General features: G+C 43.9%; 1 protein-coding gene across 3 annotated transcripts in view; it reads left to right on the forward strand.

The window, feature by feature from the left end:
* LOC110984957 (vang-like protein 2) overlaps window positions 1–16,191 on the forward strand; it is a 49,946-nt gene extending 33,755 nt beyond the window's left edge. For 2 of the 3 annotated variants that reach the window (XM_022245623.2, XM_022245622.2), the window contains 3 exons: window positions 6,505–6,667; window positions 7,550–7,742; window positions 8,334–16,191. In XM_022245623.2, coding sequence (XP_022101315.1) covers window positions 6,582–6,667; window positions 7,550–7,742; window positions 8,334–9,725 — 1,671 coding nt within the window. In that variant the 5' untranslated portion in view covers window positions 6,505–6,581 and the 3' untranslated portion in view covers window positions 9,726–16,191. Of the gene's footprint in view, window positions 1–43; window positions 67–6,504; window positions 6,668–7,549; window positions 7,743–8,333 lie in introns of those variants that run through there. The other variant, XM_087141997.1, reaches the window with a different exon arrangement.
* The last annotated feature ends 911 nt before the right edge of the window (window positions 16,192–17,102 follow it).

Genomic DNA, 17,102 nt, shown 5'->3' on the forward strand with positions numbered 1-17,102 from the left:
TTCAAAGGCACCAAGGCAGTCAGCCCAAGGAACGCAGAATATAAGTGCATCCGGGTGCGTGTTCCTGTAAGTCTACACGCCTCCTCATTACACCACAGGTTCTTGTATATCATCCTGGATTCACTCTGGTCTGATTATCATTCACCGCATGCACATCACGACGATGGAGAAAATTGCCTCCCTAGCCCAACTGACCTCAAGCCAGCTTGTCGCCCCATAGCAGAGATTGGAAAAAAAAAAAGAAAACCACGCCACAGAAACCTAACAATAATTCACCAGGAATGGTACATGTACGTGTACTGCCGGCATGCATGTTCATCCAGTGTACCAGTTCCTACTTGTACACTTACAATGTACCGCCCTAATGTTTTGTCCAATTGCTGTACCCTGCCTCATAAACAGGATGGGGTAGTTTTGACCTTTGAATCTCCACCTTTGCTAGAATCAACATTGCCCAAGTAAACAACCGATCCCAGCTGTCCGCTGCGGCTTTGCTTTTTTTTTTTTTTTGTGAGGCAAATTTTCAAGAGTCTGTGGTCCTGACAGACAACTGTCTGTTGGAGGGGATTAACGTCCGCTTGATTTTTTTTTTTTTATATGATTTGTGACTACTTGTATGCAAAAAATGTGGATTGATATCATAAAAAGGTACAGGGGTGCTACTTGAAGTTTAAGCCTCGGTCAGGATTTTGCCCGACTTGTATTTTTGTTATCTTGCTTGTGTGGTACATGTACATCATATGTGGCTCGATGTTGTACCAGTCTGGAAAAGGAACAAAGGAATGATGATGGCAATCAACACTGGCTAGCCTTAAGATTTGTGACATGTGTGTTCATAAATGTGTACTTGTATATACATGTACAGCATATTGGTTGAACTTGAATAGGTGACCATTTAAAACCACTACGTACATGTACATTACATCCAAGTCATCGTTGTTCATCAGTGTTTTTTTGTGTTCCGGCATTGGAGTAGTCGAGTCCATAACTAGTGCCTGCAAGTCCAAGCATTGGAGTAGTCGAGTCCATGACTATTTTGCCTGCAAGTCTAAGCATTGAAGTAATCAAGGCCATGACTAGTGCCTGCAAGTCCAAGCATTGGAGTAGTCGAGTCCATGACTATTTTGCCTGCAAGTCCAAGCAGTGGAGTAGTTGGGTCCATGACTAGTGCCTGCAAGTCCAAGCATTGGGGTAGTTGAGTCCATGAATAGTGCCTGCAAGTCCAAGCATTGGAGTAGTCAAGTCCATGACTATTTTGCCTGCAAGTCCAAGCATTGGAGTAGTTGGGTCCATGACTAACGCCTGCAAGTCCAAGCATTGGGGTAGTTGAGTCCATGAATAGTGCCTGCAAGTCCAAGCATTGGAGTAGTCAAGTCCATGACTATTTTGCCTGCAAGTCCAAGCATTGGAGTAGTTGAGTCCATGACTAGTGCCTGCAAGTCCAAGCATTGGAGTAGTTGAGGCCATGACTAGTGCCTGCAAGTCCAAGCATTGGAGTAGTTGAGTCCATGACTAGTGCCTGCAAGTCCAAGTATTGGAGTAGTCGAGTCCATGACTAGTGCCTGCAAGTCCAAGCATTGGAGTAGTTGAGGCATGACAAGTGCCTGCAAGTCCAAGCATTGGAGTAGTTGAGTCCATGACTAGAGCCTGCAAGTCCAAGTATTGGAGTAGTCGATTCCATGACTAGTGCCTGCAAGTCCAAGCATTGGAGTAGTTGAGGCATGACTAGAGCCTGCAAGTCCAAGCATTGGAGTGGTTGAGGCATGACAAGTGCCTGCAAGTCCAAGCATTGGCATAGTCGAGGCCATGACGAGTGCCTGCAAGTCCAAACCAAGTCACAAATTTCTTACAACTTGAACTGACAGAACAATGTCTTTGTCATTGTTCGCCCTGTCACTTAAACTGGCTGGTCTCATGAAGGGACTTGTGACTGGATTTTTACTGTTGCGTGTACTGTACTTCAGCCTAGAACTTGTACGGTTCACAAAGTTTGTAATACAGACTGTACAAAGGTATGGCACATGTACATGTGCCACATGGGTCTTTCTTACTGTAAATTCTCTCTTCAGCTACAGTACTGTTCTGTGACATCTACATGTACATGTACATATATGTATTAGGACCATGTAGTTTAGCTACAGGAAGAGAAATGCCTTTCATTCTTAATAAATTTACCTGTACATGTAGCCTACAATGTGCATGAGTTTTCTTGGGGTGTCGGGCAAAAACCCCTTGGTCCACCTGTTAATTGTTGGTACCGGTACATGTATTTCCTTCCATTTTATAGGTACAAGTTTAAGCCTGTAAGAAGGGTTTTGATTCTCCACTAACTAAAAAGAAAAACCTTGCCAACAAACTCTTGATCATTGGTCTGTGTGAAGAGACTCTGGGTGCATGTGCACGGCCTTCCCCAACCAGGGTGACGCATTCCAGTTCAGGGGGGGGGATTGGTACTGGTCGAACAAAGGGATCTGAGGGCACTGACAGTGACACAAGTAGGATTAGCCCTGAAATGAGGTAAAAGGAACAGGGAATCAATTGATGTGGACATAAAAGCCACACATGTACGGGTACCATAGTAGTCATCTGTGTGTGCATCACATAGCAGTCTAGTCTTGGTTCCAAGACCTTCAAATTTGCACAGTTCTTTTTTTTTTAATCTCCCTGGGGGAAAAATATTGTTTGGCCTACACAACTCCACAGACTGTGAATTTTAATCTGACTCCACAGTACCACTGAGTATTGATCTCTTCTGAGAACAGGGTCACCATACCGTAGATTTTCTCTCTTTTGATCAAATATTTTAGCACTACCCTGTACATGTGGCAGCAGCGTGAGTATAGTGCGTGGGTAACAAATGTCAAGAAGAGGTGACATCTTGGGGCCAAGACTAATCAACAGCTGACCATCAAGAGGTCCAGTCACAAGACCAGCCACAAGTGGTAGGGTGAACAGTGACAAAGGAATGCTTTTGTCGCAGTTCATTGGGATAGCTTGTGAAGTTGAATTCAGACTGGAGGTCTTGTGATTGTTAATTATTAGGGATTTTGTATTGTAGAGGGTTTCAACAATGACCCTACATGTACGTTGTATGACTTACTGGTAATGCAGTCAGGTTCCCTACCGCAGGCATTACCAGCATACAGGAACAGAAAAGTCAGGAATGTTCTGCTTTCTGAAAGTTCAATTCTGCTTTCTTCCGCTTTGTAAGTTTTGTGTACAAAAACTGTATGTGACTGTACCGGTACATATGTACTGTAGGCCTACATTTACCGCACATCTACAGGTATCTTTGGCATAATGATATATGTAGGCCCTACACACACCATGCGACTGTGATCTTGGACTGGTCCCCATCCCTATTGATGTATTCATAAGCCGTGAGATGTCTGGGCACTATGTAGGGAATGGGGACCTGCGTGATCTCCGCGGTGCGGAGCCAGAGAAAATCTTAAAATCTTTGGAAATCTTAAAAATGTTTGTATGTGTCATAAATAGCATACCATACTTGACATCGGGAACCAGTCTTGTTCTTAGTGCCATCTTCATACGCTCGTAACGAGCGTCAAATCAAACGTCAGACTTTCGAGGTGTCAGATTTTTTGAGGCATTGGATCAATGCTGTGGGCCAAAAAACGGAACTTTTAAACGCATTTGTCAGACGTATGAGGCGTCGGACTTATGAGGCGTTGGACCTACTTGTATGGACTTTTTAAAATGCTTTTTCGGACTTATGAGGTGTTGGAATTATGAGGCATCAGACTTTCAAGCTGACCCCTTCTTTACTTGCAAAGGAGGGAATGCTAGTTGTCTTCAAACTCCACTGTGTATGGTCAGGCCTGTACATTGAACAGGGACACTGTAACTAAACTAAAACTGGTTCCATTCATCAGAACAGGGTCAGTGCTATTAGCCTGCATGGTGGTAACTTTATGACGGGCTACACTTGGTAACCACAATAAGGAAATCTATTCTTATCTGATACTGTGGGCTGCTTAATGCCTGGGCTAATTTACCTAGTGATGATACCTAGTGTAATTCCAGGGAGATAAGCCCTATGGCTGGCCCACTGTGCGGTTAGTATTGATACCAAAGTTCATGGAAATCCTACAGAGTGTGGAATTATGGATTGATGCTGCTGGTTTCAGGAACACTTATCATATATTTGTCTGACCCTGTTGGTCAAAATGTCCAAAGGAAATGACAAGGCACTGGTAAAAGTCCATAACGTAAAAGTAAAATACGGACCGGTGGTGGTTTTACTCTGGGTTCTGTGCTTTGTAAGACAATGAAACTGTGTGAGTGTGCTTTCATCTGCAGGCGTGGCATGTAATGTGGACCTCTGCACAAAAGACCTCCACATACCCATGTACATGAATGTAATGTAGGGTGGGATAGCGTTGTGTGGACTCGCACACATCCACACAATGTTTTCCCTCTCCCTGGAAAACGGCTTCAGAGGCATTTTGAGGTCGGGGTCATCTGTGGCAAAAGGAAGAGAAACAGTCCAGGAAATCATCATCAAAAATCCAGCTTGAAGGACTTATCGTACAGTTGTAGTTTGAGGAAAAAGGAACATTTTCCCTGAGTTTCCTCAACGACAGGAGAAAAATGAATGCTCACACTCCCTATGTGAAACAAGTTGTGACCTTGGTGTTTTTCATCCAAAGCTGATTAGTGGTAGACAGAGACCAGGTACAATGTACATCTACAAGTAGTATGTTTTATCTACACGGTACCTGTGAAATGTGTGTTATAAGGTTTCTTGAGGAAAGATGTGGAAGTGGGTTAATTTACCGGTACAATGTACATGTACATTTGTACATGTACAGGTATGTCTACCAGTATTTTAAGTGTACAGAAACTTGCGAAGGTGTTACTGGTATGTACATGTACATGTGTATTAGTAGCCTATAGGACGACCAAGGACAATACATGTACATGGAATAAGACAATTTCATTTTTTGGTTTTAATTTTTTATGTCCGTGTACATGTATGGTAAATGTATACCAGTACGTAAAAAATCAAATAAAGGTATGTATTGCTCTATGCTGTTTGAAAGTTTCACCGAAGTATTTTTCTTATAAAAGTTATGTACCCATTTACATAGGAATTACCGGTATGCATGCTCAGTAACCATAATTTTGATACATGCACATGTCCACTCTGTGACTCACCTGTTTTTACCTATAGTATGAGAGGTTTGCTGCCCATAAATGACTCATAGTCTGAGTGTTAATCAATCTACATGTATACTCTGTGGTTGAGTGGTATACACATAGGCCTAGAGGTTTCACAAAGTACACAAACAGGTGCATGTACAAGGATACCATGTACTGTGCATGTATATGTACATGTATGTCTCTACATTGTATTGTTTGCTCTATTGTTTGAGAGAGTTCATGGCTTCGTGTAGGCCCATGTACAGTGTATGCAAGTGTTCTCTTATGCACATTGATAACCTGTATGTACATGTACATGTATGTACATGCACTGGTGTGTAATCCAGTGGTGTTGGTTTTTCTTGGCGCATGTGCCAGGAGCTTTGATCTTGTTTTCACATTCTACATGTACATCTGTTGGTGGGATATCTAGCCAAGGAGAGTGGGGTTCTACGGTAACAATCAACAAAGGACATCATTTGAAAAGAATAGGATGTGTAGTTTTGAGAACCGTGTGTGTACCGTATTTGTACCAGAAAAGTTCTGATATGAATTGGTAGCCAACTTTTAGCAGTCCGTTTAAGGTCCTGTACTTGAGTCGTAAGCATATACGTACGTGTATGCGTCAATACGGTTTGCATGGATCCTTTTAATCATCCGAGCAGACGAAATCTGATTGAAGACATCCAAAAGGCCAAGATTGACCATATTGTGAGCTGAAAAGTGTACAGAAGGGGAACTCGTTTTGCATTTAAAGACAAGTGTCCTGTGAAATAATGACATCACCTGTTGTAACCTCCCTTCTCACCTTGTCGTGAAAGAGTTGAGGAAGTATGTTGAGGGCTGTGGCAGCGAGTCCTTTGAATTGCACACAACCGTTCGTGACAGTCTGTGGTTTTCAGCGTGTCTTTCATTGAATGGGTGTGGCATACATGTACATGTACTTGGTCGGTGAAATCACCTGGCTGAGAAAAAAGTGCCCCACGGATGCACCTGACCCCTCCAGAGTAGTACAAGGAGCATGTTCCCCTCCCCGCAAGATTTTCACATTCTACCCCCCCCATGCAGATTGCAAATTGAAGTGAGGGTTTGTTCCTATTTCACAGCCGACAGGCAGACAACCAGTTCAACACATGTGCGTGTACAGTACAACGCCGTGTATGAAGTTTAATGGAGGTTGTGCTTTGCTGGTGTCTTAAAGGCTCTTTGTTAAATCGTACAATGTATTTTGATATCGTTAGGATGAATGCATAAACAGTTTACTTCAGAGTATCCCAGAAGAAGAAGGAAATAACCGCTAAATGTCTCTCGTCGTGTGGTTTCTCATTTCTGTGGCTGCAGGTGTGACCAGCTAAGTCGTCAAGGTGTCTCTCACGGCCATTTTCATCCAGTCGGACCCTAGTGCTTCATCCCGCAGCATGGAGCCCGACACGCCCAACAGCAAGCCAGCCAGAAATGCCCAGACACCCAGTAACCACACCCCTAGCCGCAGTGGCCGACACAGGTACACATGCATTTATACCGTCGCCATTGCCTTTCAGATGCTAAATGTATACATGTATGTGCATACTAGTACTTCATACATGTAGGCATACCGGTCATGAAATCTTGCAGTCTTTTGCAGGCGTGATGAGATAAATTTTCCGACAAATTCCTCATGAGACTTATGATGTCCAGTCCTCTCATTTATTATAGAATACATGGAAATGTACTTGGCTTGCCTTGAAAAGTGATGTGACAAAAAATGCCATTTTTGAATATTTTGGGTATAAGGATGAAACCCTGTCGGTAATGTGGCAAGATTTTTCCGACTTTGCTTCCTTGGAATTGAAAAGATTTACAGTGGGACATTCTGGGATGATTTGGTAACCATGCATATCAATGAAAAAAAAAAATACTTAACAGATTTTCAAAGCAGTTATTTTGATCAGATTTCAGTTGTTAGACTTCATCTCAAGGCTGAAGTTGAGGGGGGACCCGGAGCATGATAGTTGCCAAGAACACAGAAACCATCATCTATTCACCCCGAGTCAAAGTGCACAGATCATGACTGGCAAACAACGAACAGGCCGATGGGATGTTTTCATTAGGGCTCATATGCATGTGCCCAGTGAACGCACAAAGACCATACAGTGTACTGGTACACTGTACGTTCAAATAGACATTGGTCAATCATGCTCTGTGCACCCATGATTAATATACGTTGGGTACGGGCAAACCGTTATATATAATTACCCATGCTTAACTTGCGCGAACCCGTACAAAGACTTGGGGAGTTCCCACTCCACCCATCCCAGATTGGGGGATAGAGTTATACATATTTGACAGTTGTTTCATGACCATCAGACTATTCGTTTTATTTCCTCCTATTACTGAATCCATTCAGGGACCGGTACAGGGATCGCGACACAGACGAAGAGAGCGAGAAGGGCCACCGCAGCAGGCGCCGGCGAGAGCGGGACCCGGAGCGGGGCGATGACTACGATGGCGACCGCTCCCACCGAAGCCACAACCGCAGCAGCCGTTCTGTGTCCATCATGCCGCCCCAGCCTCAGACCACCGACGACGAGAGGGATGAGGTGGGTTGCTACCATGACCACAACAGTATTGAGGAATAGATTTGCATTTGGGAGCTATGACAACAGCAATGCTGCCTGATGGAGTGGGGTCGGGGATGGGATGTTGGTGGGGGTAGTGATGTTGATGTAGGTGGGCTAGGGCTAGGAGTGGAAAAGAGGGTTCTCTCATGGCAGGAGCGTGCCTGCCTCTTGGACAGAAAATGGTAAAGCTGTGATGTGGCTTAGTCCGTCACAAGTCCAATCAAAAGTCCTTTCACAAGTCCAGTCATAAGTACGATAAGAGGGTTAACAGTGCCTTAGGAATATTCTCTCATGAAAGCTTGTGAAGTGAAAGATGTTGAAGCGGTTGTGACAATATTTCGAGACTGTTCAAAAGGAATTTATTTAGACGCTCCTTTTTTCAGTCTTTTTAGTCAAGGATATCTTGATACCTTTTATCAAAACACGAGGCAAGACGTTGCTTCCTAACTGCTTCATTCATTTGTATTAACGTTTGAAGTTTTTCGCCCTTACAAAGTTTCCATGGCAGATTTGTATTGACATTGATGTTTAATGCACGTGGGACTGATTTATCCTTCTTGTAACTTGCAGGTTGTGGAGGTGGAAATCTTGCCCCAGGATGACAACTGGGGGGACAACACAACGGCCATCACCGGCACTTCGGACCGCTCCTCCATGGAGGACCTGACCCAGCTCGCCAAGAGCATGGACGATACTGGCTTTGACTGCAGCCGCTACGTGGGCTACGTCTTGGCGGCCGTGGTGGGCCTGCTGGCCTTCCTGTCGCCCATTGCATTTGTCATCATCCCCATCGTCCTGTACAAGCCGGCCCCTTGCGGCACGGCCTGCGACGGCCTCTTCATCAGCATGGCCTTCAAACTCTTGATTTTGCTGATTGGCAGCTGGGCGCTGTTCTTTCGGCGGCCCAAGGCCAGCTTCCCCCGCCTGTTCGTATTCCGCCTGCTGATAGTGGCCCTCCTGCTGGTGCTGATCACGGCCTACTGGTTGTTCTTTGGCGTGCGCGTCATGCAGCAGGGATTCAGCATAGTCTACGAGTACAAGGACGTTGTTCTGTACGCGGTTTCGTTAGTGGACGCTTTGCTGTTCGTTCATTACGTGGCAGTCATCCTGTTGGAATTGCGACAGCTTCAGCCGATGTTCGCCATCAAGGTTGTACGTTCCCCAGACGGCGCGAGCAAGTACTACACTGTAGGGGTGTTTAGCATACAGCGCTGCGCAGCGTGGATCCTGGAGCACTACTACCGTGACTTCCCCATCTTCAACCCCCACCTCCTGCGAGTGCCCACGTCACGGGTGGCCAACAAGCTGTCTAACTTCAAGGTGTATGATGTGGATGGGCCCAACGAGTCAGTCACAGGCCGGTCGCGGGCCATCCTGGCAGCCACTGCCCACCGGCGGGACCAGAGCCGCAACGAGCGGTTCTACGAGAAGCAGGAGTACGAGCGGCGTGTCAAGAAGCGACGGGCGCGGTTAGAGGTGGCGGCGGATGAGGCCTTCACCCACATCAAGCGCCTACACGAGGACCAGAGCATGAGCGCGCACGTCATGGATCCCACAGAGGCAGCCCAGGCCATCTTCCCCTCCATGGCCCGCTCACTGCAGAAGTACCTGCGCGTAACCCGCCAGCAGCCTCGCTGGACCATGGATGCGGTCATCGGCCACCTGTCCATGTGCATCAGCTACAACCTCTCCCCCAAGGCCTTCCTGGAGGCGTTCTTCGAGCCGGGACCCTCCATCGTGCAGAGCGTCCGCGATGGCCTGGGGTCCCAGCCCTGGGAGCTGGTCTCGGACACCATGGTGTCTCGCCCTATCAAAGAGGGCGGGACTTTCCAGCTCCGCCAGGGGGAGGTGATGCTGCAAGTGTACGTCATGAGGATACCGCACCTGAAGGTGAAGGAGGAAGCCTACGACTACAAGAACAATCGGTTTGCCCTGAGATTGCAGTCAGAAACATCGGTCTGAGTACGTCACATATCGAGTGTTACTTTCGTCAGGAAGAATGGACTCAAAGTACTCTCAAGTGCGAGCCATTTGTCCACGTACTGTACATTGATGTGGTCCTATGACACTGCATCTCATAGATTATAATGAGGAGCACTCGTTGTGTAGCTCCTTTCCATGACAATGCAAACACATACCTTTTCAACTGGGGAAGATTAGGCTCCATACTTGCATCTCACACTAAAGATGAGTACATCTTGTGTTAAGCTGCAGTACATGTAGGTCTTATGCACCAGGCATGGTTCACCTGGAACATAATGCAAGTGAACTGGTTCAGGAGTGCCGTGAAGTTGTGAACTTTTCCAGTATGGCTGTCTTGAGTAGTTTACACACTGGCCTCGTCCGATTCTGCACAGTGGCAACAGACCCTTTACCATCATGGTTTTCTTTGACCACGATTCTGCTTCAGAATCCGGCAGCAGGACATACTAGATTCCAGTCCATCCATCGTTGGGAGGAACCCCAGCTGCCGTGCCGATCAACAGTTTACACTTTTCAGCAGTGGAATGATGCGCTTGCGTGAGAAAGTATGGAGCCTCACAAAAACAGTACAAATATAGAATGCCAAACGGTTAGATTTCGCAAGGGATTTCATGTTGCTCAACGTGGAAATATTGTGACCTAAAACTTCAGATTGTAGCAGTACTAAAAATGTGTTGTATGTACCTGGAAAATATTCAGTAAGTCAGTACTTGTGTTGGTCACCAAGGTTTTTACTCTATTTGGAAACCTTTTCCGTGGTATCTAAGGGGAGTTTTTAAGGGATTTCTGTGAAAAATATCGTGAAAATCTTTGGCTGTTGCAGCCTGGCCAGTGTACATGTACACAGAGAATTAAACTCACTGGTGTGACTGAGTGACCTTTTACAACCACACCAGTTCATTCAGTAATGGCTTTGCGTGGTAGCCATCTTGTAGGGCAGTTCTTCAGTTCCACCTCCAAACCTCCATTGTGCATACCATGAGGAACAAAAGCACTGGCCTGCAAGATGGCAGCCATGCAAATCATCTGTAGGCTCTTTAAATATGGCGAAACCAAACATTAGCTTGTCATCCAACAGTCAAAGAATGTGAGCAAGCCTGGACCAGAAAGTTATGGCTAGGCTGGAATTAATGCACCTACGTGTAAGGAAGTCATCTAAACAAAACCGAGGCCAGATGTGATCAGCCAGCGTGATGCCCACTGCTACTTCAGACCGACTGTTCAATGCACACTCAGCAATGCTAAAGTGACCATCGGCATGACTTTCAGTTTTTGATTTGGCTGACAAGTGTCACGCTTGGCACGCCTGCGTAACTTTGGTACTGAAAATGTAAGAGGTGGATTGAGTGCATACAGAGTGGCCTTCTCTTTTGAATGTACACAGTGAATGGGACATGTCTAGGTTTGGATTTAGATGTCTGCGCTGTTGGTTCAGTATCTAGAATAGCTTGGGACTTGGCTTGAGGCTGGATAGACTTGCAGGACTCAACTATAATTGTGGTTACCGTTTGAGTTACATGTGCCTACTGGATGGATTAGGTTTGAAGAGTCCAGCATTTTCTCCCCAGAAGTCACACACTAGTCAGCTGTATGACCTAAGGGCTTAGCAAAGTATAGTCCCCAGATTCATTCATGTTTTAAACATTTTCCCAGTGACAGTGTCACCCTTACAAAGAGTCGCAGTTTTGTGCACAATCTGATGAAAATTAGACAAGTGCATTTGAGCAGTGGGTGCATGGACTTATGGGCACACGTGCCCCGAGTATAAAGGTTTTTTTTTTTCCAAATTAAGTGGCTGTGACTGTGACGAACACACGAGTCTGTGGGAAGAGGCTGGAGCCATCACTCCACAGCTTCCCAGTGTGCTCATTGTTTTCAGCCTCAGTCAGAACTTTTGGATGCAGCCTGCAGTCGGAGCTCCACATCGTGCCACCTGCTGTTCCTGTGGACAATACTTGGTAACATTCACCACTGCAAAATCCTTCTGAATCTTTTGCGGACATTGCTCTGTCTTCTGTTTTGTGCGAAGATATTTCCAACATATGGAGCAACCCTGCGTTATATGCTCTGCCTTTTGTTCAGAAACCCTGCTTTCTCTCTCTTAATCGTCCACAGTGATCGTTTGTGCGTTTAAGCAGAAAATGGCAGACAGTAAATTCGACTATGTAAAGAGTCCTGTTTGATGCGCTCCCCCTGTAAGTCAAAGTTAAAAGAGAGTTATTTATAGGAATACTTGTGTTAGCCTGTAAATACAAAGTGAATAAGTGTTCATGTAGCGCTATGGTGACATTTTGAAGGGAAATTCATTGGTGAAGATAATTCCATTCAGTCGGACTGGGCTCGGAATTTATATCATTCGTTTGCAATCTCAGCTGCACAAAGACAATGACGAGACAGTCTCACACGTCCCGTTCCACTGCAGAGAGCCGGAAGATTATGCTCCCTGTGTGTCGCCTATATACGTTGGACAAGTTGGTACCTGGTAGCATCATATGTGACCGGATACCTCCAACCTAGACTGGGGTATAGTTCATTTTCATGCCTGGACAGTTCCACTCTCGGGACTCCATTGTTAATTTTCACACACAGCGTACTATTACTTTGGTGATCTCGAGTTGAAAGAAAAAAAATGTCTGCCAAAAACATTGGTTTTCAGGGTCAGTGAAGGTTGTCCTGCTCGCATTGTTCGTGCATTGATCGGTATCGATGATAATTTATAAATATGTTCAGCCTGGTTGTAGAATGTTGGTTCACATAACAAAAGGGTGATACCAAAGCTGTAATTCTGTTTTAAATGTTTTAAACCGCCCGATCTCAGAAATTAATCCATGTTCATGTATGTACAGTCCACTTCTGTTTTTAATCATTAGATAAGAAGCATCTTTTAACTTAAGCCACCGAGTTGTTTTAATTAGATTTTTATCTGGTGCAGCTAGGTTTATTTCGAAGGACTTCCAGGTTACGCTTACCATGTGTTTTGGCGTCTACAGGTGTATGAAATTACGTAGACGTTGTGTATAAACTATGATTTAGTCACATCGAAGTCGGGATGTGTACATGTACTTTCATACTTCCAATGCCCACCTGGTTTTGTAAAGCAACTATTGGGTGCTGCAACACATAACTTCGTTATGAAATAATTTTCTGCATGTATTGTCGTTTCATTTCACGGGCAAGTTTTGGGTGACAAGTTATTTTTATCTTCTCGTGTTTTAGTTATATGCGGAATTGGTGCAAATGTGTTAGAAGTCACAGCTTGATCAAACCACATGCAGAGGAATTTCTTGAAATGTCTGGCACTCCATGTTTCGTTTTCAGTTCATTCCAGAGGAGAAGTTTCTTTGGTTTCTGATTCCAAAGCAATGCCTTCTATTTCATGCCCACCTTTTTTTCCCCGTCTTGGTTTGGCCCCAAATGTTGTTATCAGATGGATGTAGGTATTTCGTGCCCAAGTACGCATACAGAATGTACTTTAACGTTTGTGAAGTAAATTATTGTGTAAATGTGGAACTGACTGTAAATAACTGTACTATGTGGGTTTGTTGTGTAAATGTAAGTCCTTGGGAAAAAAAGGAAAGAAAAGCGAGCCAGTGTCATAATATGGCCTAACAGCTTTGGTATACCGGCATATACTTGCATTTGATGTTTTTCTCGGAAGAAAATGACTTGGTATTTTGGTAGCCGTTCATCAACAGCTTTAGTTTGAATACGAATTGGATGGGGGAGTTATGTGAAAACGTCCTCTCACCAGATTTAAGTGTTACCAGCTACTTACAATGTTGAGATGCAGCATCCTGTGGGAACAAGTAAGAACCACACAAGAACCGGAACCGATCATCTAAAAAGTCAGTTCCGGTTTACACGCAAGTGGATTTTTTTTGGCAGGGATTTTGGTTTTCCTTTTGTCCTCCAGTCAGTAAAGAGTGAGTTTTACATGTTGTCATTACAATAGTCCATTTGCGAGTAAGCTTTGAATAAAATCTGGTACACCGAGTTCTCCAAATTCACGTGAACTCAAGAAATTGGATTCTCCGTACTAAAGACATTGTTGCTGTACCTCGTGATCTGGGGCAAGCTTTTGCTCAGTCGCATAAGAGACGCCTTGCATCAATGGATGACAAGGGCATAAAGGAACCAGTCCATTCCAGAGATGAGATGGCAGTCGCTATGCAAAAGCTTGCCCCGAATCACGAGGTATAGCAACAGTGTCTTCAGTCTGGGGAATTGGAACTATGTTTCTGTGAAATGATATAGCACAATGTACCAGGTTTTATTCAAATGTAACTAGCGAAAGGCTCATTGAGGTGACAGGGTATGCTTTATGCCAGGAGCGAGTAGAATGCGGCCTAAGGTGTACAAGTACGTGTATTGGAATTGAACAGTATTCATGATTTTAAATGATGGCTTTTTAATGAGAAGTTACTCTGTCGGTTGTACGTGTACATAAAGAGACAATTCTGAGATGTCAAGCTGATGAGGCAATGTATGTGTGTAACAGGTATTGGCGAAACCAGAAAAAAAGTAACAATTGCGATTTCAGGGCTGTAACACTCTTGTAGATTGGTAAGTTGTTCATATATTCTACTCCCAAAGCTCAGTGCCAGGTTGCTAGGATTTGTTTTCTATTGCTGTGAATAGAACGCGCTCCATGTAGTCACAGAAACAACATGTTTCCATGAATAGTAGTCCGTATTTAACTTGTAGCTCTTGCGAAGCCAAAAAGTATTTCCAATTAAAAAAAAAAAAGCTGTGTACAGTGTACTGGAAGAAGTTTGAGTGTTTGTTCATATTTTTTTTTAAACAAGCACAAATCGAACAAAAAATCTGATGTTATGTTTTTGGATGGGAGTGCAACGTTTTTTGAAACATTGCAAGAAGACTGTCTTGTTTTCCCATGCAAAGCCCCACAGTTCACGCCAGGACAGAATCCAAAACCAATCAAAAGTGGATTATAAGTAGTAAGATTTGAAACTTTGCATGGCAAAGACTGACAGGTTTGCAGGTACACCGTGTAGAATCGATCTCCTCCAGAAGTGTGGTGGCTCTGAAAAGACCCGGTGGGTGGGAACTCCACTGGGAAGAACTGGTGAGGGGTATGTAGCCACCCATAGGCTCTTATCGGGACCACCGCTCTAGTCTTCTGGAAAAGATCGATTCCATGATGTACCTGCAAAACTCTCTCAGAAGTTCGAGTGCATTATAGTAAACTGTAATATTGATCCGATGAAGCGGACTGCCACATCGCAGAGAGCAAAATCCTGAACTAGTCTGGGCCAACTACTATAGCTTGTCTTTTCCTCCAAGTGGTTGAAAAACTTTGAAAGGACTGATCCATGTATTCATACCAGAGAATTGAAAAAAGACATGTTTTTGCACGAAGTTTTCATCAATGGCATGTATTCTGTTCGCTATCACGATGTCAATTTTTACATTCCTCTAGCTAAAAGTCTTTATCTGTACCATGTTTAGAGTATCAATGACACTGACGTTTATCTTTAATAAAAGAATGTTTGATGTCAAAATATATGACTAGACACAGTGGCAATGCAACTTAATATCATTTTGACAGGATCTTCTATTGGAATGAGGAAATTATTTTGAGACTGTCCTGACACTGTTGGTTTTAGTTGGCGTGCTTGCAAATATTTTGTTTTTGTTTTTCCCTAGCAAATTCACGGATGAGATGGGTCATGAGTTTTCCTGATTTCAGGAATTTTGCGTTTGGATTTTACTGATTTCAGGATTCTGTAAACAATCCCTTTTTAAAATCTCCGGTTTACAGTAATTGTGTGTTTATACATGTATTTAAGAGTAGGTAATGAGCACATTGGAAATGGGTAATCTAAGGGGTGCTGAAACATATATGCAAACACATCATAGACCCCATGCTGCTGGGTGGCCTTTCCTTCAAAACCTCTGGTTATCATTTCGTGGAATATTTTATTATCTCCTAATCCCACCTCGGGCAAATCCGTCTTGAGGGGAGGGGCACCGCAGTTCCCCACCCTCACGGAAGCCAATCCCACCCACCCAACTCTTCTTTATGTGTAGTACGAAATGAGGGTAGCTATCCGCCTCGAGCAGAAGCACCCCCTCCTCGGTTGAAAAAAAAGCTGTAATACGTACATATAATCGTTTGTTAACCAGCGAAGAGCAATTCCCTGCCTGAGGAGCCTGCGGTGCTGGGCAAATTGCGTCCTCTCTTGGTCCAGCTGGGGACTCATTTTGACGGAAACACAAGTGGCGTACTCCTTAGCATAATGGATAACTTTTAAGATGGATTTTACCTTTTAAAGACTATTATTATATTGACATGCTGGTAGCTTATTCTGGGAATCGTTTTGATGTATAGTTCCTGACTGTATTTTTTCATGTCTGTACTCATGTCTGACCATAAGTAAAGATGTAATGAATAATATTCTGAAGCTGTTCATATTGCAAAGTATTTACCGTTTTGTGAGTTGTTCTGTTGTCTGAAACCTAAGTTGAGAATACTGATTGTATTATGAACGATGATCTTACAAGACACACACTCTCGTCAAGTATCCGACTGGTTTGGTCCCAGACATCAGATTATTGTAGCCAGAGCTATTATTTAGAGACACGGCACAGGTTGTAGCTCGCAAATGACGGCTCACACGTTCCGTCTTCGGCAACGAATGGTCTGTTCAGATTCGACTTCCGTCAGCTAAGCCAAATCAGGAGGGCGAATCGGGAACCTCAATACAAAAACTGGTATTGTGGGGAATAAATACACTACTCAAAAGAATTCAAGGAGAAAGAGAACAGAATGACACGCATGTTGAGTATTGTTTGAGAACCAATTGACAACACCTGAACGATTTTCACATAACTTTAATGCCTCTTGTTCTAACGGTAGCCGATATAGACCATGACAAAAATATTCTGTTCTCTTGTTCCTTTAATTCTTTTGAGTAGTGTATTACAAAAGCTCTGTAGTTTACAAAATATTCCCAAATAGTAGGACTACACATTTTGAATAAGCGCACAAATCTTAGAAAATCTTCTAGACCATCCATAACGTCCGCTTTATTAGGCATTGCGACGCCTGATAGTACGGGCTGTCTGTCTTGTTATAAAAACCATTATCTGTTTCGCATTCGAAAGAGTTATAAGTTCCTTTCCCGGTTGAATAATGGCTAAATATCAAAACAATAAAAAATAAATGAATAAAATAAGAACAAAATCTTAGGCAGTCACACTGTCTAAGCCCCCGAGAAGGAGAGATATTTGAGTTTTTAAAGACCAACAGCCAGTCAGCCACACCCCCCTTGGAATTCGCAGTGAAACTGCTTTAAAAACTTAAAAGTTTTCAAATCTACATTTTAAACTTTT

This window comes from Acanthaster planci, linkage group LG10 (assembly GCF_054643075.1).
Source record: "Acanthaster planci isolate LZ-2023a linkage group LG10, COTS_SCS, whole genome shotgun sequence".
Classification (NCBI taxonomy): Eukaryota; Metazoa; Echinodermata; class Asteroidea; order Valvatida; family Acanthasteridae; genus Acanthaster; species Acanthaster planci.